Below are 8,007 nucleotides of genomic sequence, written 5' to 3'. Positions count from 1 at the left end.
TATCTCTTTATATGGGTCATGTTTAAGACAGCACAGAATAGCACAGAACAAATACTGGCATACACAACCTTCCACTGGCGTTATTCTGCCCCATCCCAACATATCAGTGCACTCTGGGATAAAACAGAGCCATTCATAGGTACGTGTATACATGTATGTGCATGTATGTATATATATGCCTCTGTATTGTTCTCCATGTGTATAGGACAGGGGAATAGCTGCAACCAGCACACATACATAGGTGTTTGTATCACTTACAAATACAGATACAATTTGTATCATCTGCAATACAGAGCACACAGATTAACAAAAGGCATATGGCTAACAGTCTTTGATTTGTATCACAGTTTCATATCAGCAAATCACGGTCGGCCTCAGTTTTAGCCACTTTTGACTTGAAGCTAAATCTGTTTTTCAGTTATTGTCCATAATGAATATCATTACCTTAAAACATGAATGGGTAGAAATCTGCATTAAATCCAGGAATTAGATGTTCTTTGCCATATTGCAATTTTATATGGAAAACAGTAGATAGATAGAGAAATGCCAGAGTCCATAAAACTGATCCAGCTGAATTCTCTCGCTGCCTGAATCCATTTTGACGGCGTGATCGATCCACTCACAGTGTGTCAAATCCAGAAGAAAAGCAGTCAGAATACTGCAGCTACAAAACTGTATGTGGAATACATTATATGTCCGTTTTTTTTGTCATTCTAGCAATTGCATTTTGGATTGAGTGGTGTACCACTGGAAGGGGAGAACTGGTAGGCACCCAGTCTGGGTTTAAGGACACCAGTCAGGAGGAGGGTAGGGGAAGAAATATTGATCCAGTGGGAGTTCTGTCTCAACTCTTTGCTTTGGCCAATCTGGCTCATCAGGAAGACCAGAGTCATTGCGCCCCTATAGAGAGAAAAAGGTCACTGCAGGTTAATGGGTAATCTATACAGCTCTAAACAGAGAACACCATTCTAAATCGTTAGCAGTGAATGTTAGGTAAGGTTCACTAATGTCATATTTACTCTTCTTATCAAATCAAGTCTGTTTACCTAAATGGGAGGCAGTATAATTGGGGTCGTCAGGGTTTCCAGGAGGTCTGTGCAGAAAAATTGAGCTACTTTTACCTGAGAGAGAAAGAGAGAGAGGAGGAAGAGGAGAATGGGGAGGAGAGAAGACTACATTGTTAGAGCCACACAGAGTAACCAGACCCATCACATAGTTTGGTGATCTTATTAACAACGCAAGGATGCTGCTCTTCTCCCTGCTGTCTTCTTACCCCTCATGCACAACTCAAAGTGTAAACAGTGTCAGATCATAAGGAGAGGAGAAGGGAGGTGAAGAGGGGCAGGCATATTTGATGTGAGCGAGACAATTTTAACAAGGGCAACATTTCTCTAGAAGTGCCACCACTGACAGCATTACAGTCTTGGAGTTAATCAGACATGCATCCCCACACTGCAATTCATCCTGTACAAGAGCATCAACCAAATGCCTACATTTTAGTAAAGATAAAGAAAGAGTAGCAGATGTTAGGATATGTAATAGGGATCTGGACAGAAACAAATGTGAAACACTAGCGAGCTGCAATGTTGCACATCATCTGAGCTTGACAGAATAGGAATTGAAAAGACAAAAGTGCATGTTACCGTTCTTTTTTTATGTGCGTTCTTTTCTCGATAATTTATCCTCGCCAGGCTCATAAGATTAGCTTCCAGACTGACCAATCCAAATAGATTATAAACAAGCAGCTACTGTCTCTTCCAAAATATAGTTTGCTTACAATCAATAAACCAGTGATTCTCCTCTCTGGAGCTTTTATTTGATTTGAGAAATGAGCAGGCAATTTAACTGATGACCAACACAGAGGGTTTCACTGAAAATGTATGAAGTCAAGGTCAGGGGTTAAAACGGAAAGCAATAATCTATGACGCGGTCATTCTTTCTGTGGGACCTCCCACTTTGCCTTTAGGGTAAGCCAACTACTGAGAATGCCCTTATTATCACTCAGCCATGAGTGTTGAGGTATAATAGTCAACTACCACACGCATGCTCACAAGAACACATTCAAGTGCACACAGAGTCACACTCAATAGATTCAGAACATGGCTGATAGATAGATTCCCCATCCTGCCTTTTTAACATGTTATATTTCCCTCTCATCCCATCTCTTTTTTAGATAGAGTAATCACAGTCAGGGGTGACAGTGAACATAAATCTGCAGGGTAGCAGGGCAGCAGTTCCAAAGATAGGAATTGGGTACAGGAAAAAAGGCAAGGTAGAGGCTTTACTACTAACAATAATTTTAAATGGGATTTTTTTCACACTTCAATATAAACACGTTTATAAGCATGAGTGGGAGATTCAATGCATTTAACAATACTGTTGTTAAATGGCAGCTCTCAATTTCCTCTTGTTGTGAGATATCTCATGGTTATGTTACCTCTGAATCTTTTTGACATCACTGGCAAATGTTGTCAGAGACATCAGGTGAGCCACCTGTTCTTTAAGGAGATGGTAGCCACCAGGGGGCAGCACTGGGTGGGCATGCTGTTGGTGCCCTTATTCAGTCATCTGAAGGTTAAAGACAACCTGGGCGCACTGCAGGAGCATCTGCCCCATTACACAACATAGGAAAACCCACACACTAAGGTCAGTACATGTATGCACCGTGTGCTGCATGAATAAGAGCATGGACAAAAAACCAACCACCTCTTGCTTTTATTATGCTGTGATATTACTGGGATGAAATGTCATTAAGGTAACACTCTTTATATTGAACTAACCTAAATGTATTGGCATTCCCATTAAACCCACACAGTAAAACAACTGGTTTTATGACTAAATGTAAAGGGAGGGTTCATAAAGAGGCCAGGGCCTGAGTGACAGTGTTCAGAACTTACCATGTTTATCAGTGGGAGAACAGCAGCCTCTGCTGAGCGCCTGCAGTAGCGCACTCAGGACAGCCAGACACAACGTGCTCCCAGTTCATTCATAATTCCTCACGCGCTGCCTCCCCTTCCACATCTTCCGGTTTAGCAAGCGGTGCCTGGTTCATTTCGGGACCCAGTTAATAGTGGCAATTGTGTGAACAGACGTTGTTCTCCCAATTTGCTTTGTGTGTCAATGCTCGGTATGTTTGGGGCTCGTATTTTACGCACGCAAATCGTACTGTCCTATTAGAGACTCAATACAAGCTTTTTTGATAACAATCTCCGATATAGCTTCCAAGCCATCTGGAAGGTTTCTGTGGAAGCAAGGGTGCCATGGCAACGGTGACTGGGGTTACCGAGGAAACGGACGTCTCCATGGCGACTGCATCACAGCGGGCATAGCTATATTTGAGGCATCCAAAGAGAAGCACGCTCCATCTTTGATCGCTGTACGTGTGCGCTGTGTTTATCCCTGTGTCCTGCACCGATAGTGACTGACAGCAGGTATATCGCACCATGACAGTTCATATGAAAGGATAAGGGATTTTTTTTAAAGACAGTAACATTTTGACTAGACTTTAACGCACAATTAGGCCTAAGTCATCTCACAGAACGGTCTAATTTAGATAATATGCAAAACTGTGACATTACATGTGTTAAAACACTCAGACACATATTTCAATGATTCTGAATATTATAGGCTATGACTGACGAATCACGACTCATAACACGTAGGCTATGTCAATAGGCTACAATGTGCTCTTCGAGTACCATACATTTTTACTCATCTTTCAGTTATAAAGCCTCTAATAGGCTGTTGTGATGATGTATTGGCAATTTCACAATGCACAACAGGTCAATTCCCTAACTCACCGAAGAATACTAGACCTAATATTTTAAATGAGTTCTTTATCTCCAAGCGCGAAAGTAAAACTGAATTATGAATCCTCATCACCGAAATGAAAAGGACAGATTTTGTGAATGGAGCACAAAGCAGCGTCTCTGAACTGACAGGATTTTGCTTCCCCTCCCTCATTATTCCTTTGTTTATTCATCTGATCTACCGCTGCTTCCGCACGCTGTAGCATAGCGACAGAAACAGCTGTGTGTTTACACACTACCCTTCCTGCGTTCAGAGCTATGACTCTATAATTGGCTACACTTCGGTGAAAATCTTTTTGTTTATATTCACACAATTTTCCGAGTTGTATTGCGTGGTGGTGAGGAAGTTGGGCTGCTGTTTGAACGTGCTGTTGATCCCGTGCTCCTCTATAACCATATACTCGCTCTTGCTGAGTGAGGAAGAGGAGCGAGACTTCCTCAGCTCCTCTGTGTCCGCGAGGGGCTGGCAGCTGCCCACGTGCAGGTACTGTGCCTGCTCTTCCCCTTCCGTCTCTCTGTGGTAAAAGTAGTTAAAGTTGGAGACAATGACAGGCACGGGCAGAGCAATGGTCAACACACCAGCGATGGCACAGAGAGACCCCACGATCTTCCCCCCGATGGTCACGGGGTGCATGTCCCCGTAGCCCACGGTAGTCATGGTGACAACAGCCCACCAGAATGCGTCTGGAATGCTGCTGAACCCCGAATCTGGGTCGTCTGCTTCAGCAAAATAGACAGCACTTGAGAAGAGGATGACACCGATGAACAAGAAGAAGATGAGCAGGCCCAGCTCACGCATACTGGCCTTCAGAGTCTGTCCTAAAATCTGGAGCCCTTTGGAGTGACGCGAGAGTTTGAAGATGCGAAACACCCGAACAAGCCTAATTACGCGCAGAATGGTTAATGACATGGCCTGCTGTCCGTTTCCTTGTCTCTCTGCCAGCTCTGTGCCCAGAGTGATGAAATAGGGAATGATGGCCACAATGTCAATAATATTCATGATGTTTTTGGAGAAAATGGCTTTACTAGGGCACGCAAAGAAGCGCACCAGCAGCTCGAATGAGAACCAAATAATACACAACGTCTCCACAACAAAGAAAGGGTCAGAGAATGGGCTGGTGAAATACGGGAGTGTGCCATTAATCGCAGGTGCAATAGTGATCGGATCCCTGTGGTCGTCCCTGAACTCCGGCAGTGTCTCTAAGCAGAAGATGACAATGGAGATGAGAATAACCAGGACAGACACTATCGCTATGCCCCGCGCGGGACCCGAGCTCTCTGGGTATTCAAAAAGCAGCCACACCTGTCTTTGAAATTCATTTTCTGGCAACGGTCGCTCCTCCTCCTTTATGAAGCCCTCATCCTCCCTGAACTTCTCCATAGCCTCCTCACCCAGCTCATAGAAGCGGATCTCCTCAGAGAAAATGTCAATGGGCACATTAACGGGTCTCCTGATGCGCCCGCCAGACTGATAGTAATAAAGTATAGCGTCAAAGCTGGGTCGATTTCGATCAAAAAAGTACTCGTTTCTGAGAGGATCAAAGTACCTCATCCTCTTCTTGGGGTCTCCCAGAAGTGTCTCTGGAAACTGGGAGAGAGTCTTGAGCTGGGTCTCGAAGCGTAACCCCGAGATGTTGATGACGACCCTCTCGCAGCATTCATGATCCGGTTCATATCGGTCCAGAGAGTGGTGGCCCGGGAGAGCCACCGACTCTTCCAGCATGTTGTCACACGCCACCACCGTCATCACGTCGGTCTCTGTCTCGGTGTATCCGTGGTTCACCAGATTGTCGCCCCGGGTTTTGGTAACGCTCAGCGGGGGTGATTGCAGGAGGCTGAGGTGGTCGTCCATGCGCGGTTGAAGAGGCATTCAGGGGCGGCCGCCTCGCCCCCTCCGCGATCCCCGGTCAGCCACAGCCGCCACCACAGCCTCTTCTCCTCCACCGTCTCTCTCACTCTGTCCCTCCGCTTTCACTCTCTACTGTTGCTGTTCCCGCCCACGAGGAGAGATCTGGGTTTATAAACAGGCCATCCACCCGCCCATGGTGCGCCAGCCCTGGGTACCATATCCCGTCCTCCACCAATCGCAGGACGCACCGAAATACTGAAGAAGCAACAGACGGGCGTCATTCAACACCATCATTTGGGCGTGCCCGCCTCCCTCTGCCCCTCACTGTCTTGTAGACACACACTCAAGCAGCACAAAAACACACACATGCACACTCACTAAGGGAGTGAAAATACTATCCTGCTTTAAACAAGGTCATTGCCCACAGATGGGCAGGACGTTTTGAAATAGGCTACTCATACATCAGAGCCTAATTTTCCGGAACAGCACCAACATCATGCATCACCCTTTGTTACATTTTTTGTTCATCCAAGACAAATATTTGGGTGTTCCATAGTGCAATTAGCACCAATGCATTTGGAAAATGAAAATTGTAGGTATACTTTGTTCTGCCGTAGCCAGTTCTTAATAACTCACAATGATAATGATGTTTATCTAAAGTCTTAAGTAGCCTAACTGAAGTTAGTGGATGGAAAGAGATTCTTTAAAAAAAAAAAACTAAAATATTCTATATTACACACTGAATCAAGTATTATCTAATGAAATACATGAAGGATGGACATGGCATCATAGGAGATACACAATCCTTTCATATGCACACTACTCACATGTCATATTTAAAGGCTAATATTGTGAATGTCAAAAGGGCAATTATAGTACACAGCATCGCAGTTCCTGTGACAGATGTGATGGGCAGAGAGTAATCCGTGCCTCTCCAATCTGAAACCTGACCGAGGTTTACTCTCCCGGATTATCAGATGAACTGTGCTATTTATCCTTTACAACTATTGTTTTTGATGTCATGATGTTCAGCCCAAAAAGTGACAACTGTTCCCATATTTAACCATAAATGATATAAAAATATTAGGATGAAAATAACAATATCAAAATATAAAAAATTGGGATGGTTATTCAAAAGCATATGTTGTACGTTGGCAAGGTAGCGATAAAAATCTAAACAGGAACTATTTGTCTTTTTTTTTCATCAAGGCTTCTCCTCTAATTCTTCCATATGTGTGGCTGGCTACATTTTTTATTTAAGTTGAAGAGACTTTCTGACTTTGGTTGTTGCTGTTGGAGGCGCTGAAAGGAAATGAAAAACAATGAAAGTTCCCAGGGACAAAGAGTTTTTCCTGTTATAAACACTATTTATATGTTTTTCACAAATCAAAGCTAAATAGTGCTCAGACTGTACTGCTGTATTGGCTCCAGTTCAAAAACAAAACATCCAACTCAATTGTTTACCTAGTATGTGCTCTTATGGCCTGGGGTTAACCAAGCCAGCTGGGTACCTTTGTTTGAAGCCATTTATTATGGCTTCACAATGCTACCAATGTTTTAGGTTACAAAATCTGCTCAGGCAAAATCTTTCTTCTGATTGGCTGATGGCTATAGACTAACACTATTTCCACAAATGTTCAAATAACAGTTTCCCCATCCTCGTTGTTTTATTTTGTGTGATGATTATTTCTGTGTATACGTAGACTGTCCTTTATTCACAGATCAGACTTGTGAATTTGGTCACCTGTGGACAGTCTGTGGAGAGGACTTTTCTCAATACCTATAACGTTTATACACAATATATTTCTCACAAAGTTAGAGGATATGAGGACAATCCCTTAAGGTTAGGAGATGGTACTTTCCTTACTTTAAATTATAGCTGCACTGGGATATCATAAATGTATTCAGTAAAAGGTTATGAAAACCTATATTTTAACTTAATTCTTTAGACACATTTGCATGCTAACATAACATCAACAAGTAAAGGAACACAATATTGAAGGGAAGAGAGGGAAGTAACCCTCCACTAATTGTGAGTGATTACTTTTTGCTGTTCAAGAACATCTGCTTCCTCCAGATTAAATTAAATGAGCATCCAACGACTGGACTAATCTGAGAAGTCTCCCATCAACATGGGCAATGTGCTGCAACACCCAATCTGACAGCAAATCCCCCATCATACACACAAACCTGGACTTCACTTGTAAAAATGTTGCATTTAAAAACACTAAGTCCTTGCAAACACCCCCTAAATGACCACAGTTTTCCTACAGTGTAAATGTAAAACTTGGCCACAGTGTATTTTTCATAAAACCCCCAAGGGTCACGATAAATTCTTCTGACCAAAAC

General features: G+C 43.3%; 1 protein-coding gene across 2 annotated transcripts; it reads right to left on the bottom strand.

Annotated features, from left to right (window-relative positions):
- LOC117494065 (potassium voltage-gated channel subfamily A member 3) lies at positions 1-5,862 on the bottom strand. 2 transcript variants are annotated; one of them, XM_034144738.1, is made up of 3 exons: positions 2,898-5,862; positions 1,047-1,121; positions 1-900 (listed from the first exon to the last, which is right to left on the bottom strand). In XM_034144738.1, the coding sequence occupies exon 1, from the start codon at positions 5,677-5,679 to the stop codon at positions 4,084-4,086; it is 1,596 nt and encodes a 531-aa protein (XP_034000629.1). In that variant the 5' UTR covers positions 5,680-5,862; the 3' UTR covers positions 1-900; positions 1,047-1,121; positions 2,898-4,083. The 2 variants fall into 2 exon arrangements, with proteins under 2 accessions (XP_034000629.1, XP_034000630.1); XM_034144739.1 differs by lacking the exons at positions 1-900; positions 1,047-1,121 and adding an exon at positions 2,559-2,607.
- Positions 5,863-8,007: the final 2,145 nt, after the last annotated feature.

The sequence above is a fragment of the Trematomus bernacchii genome, unplaced genomic scaffold (assembly GCF_902827165.1).
Source record: "Trematomus bernacchii unplaced genomic scaffold, fTreBer1.1, whole genome shotgun sequence".
In the NCBI taxonomy this organism is placed as follows: domain Eukaryota; kingdom Metazoa; phylum Chordata; class Actinopteri; order Perciformes; family Nototheniidae; genus Trematomus; species Trematomus bernacchii.
This window is presented reverse-complemented; position numbering and strand designations above follow the sequence as displayed.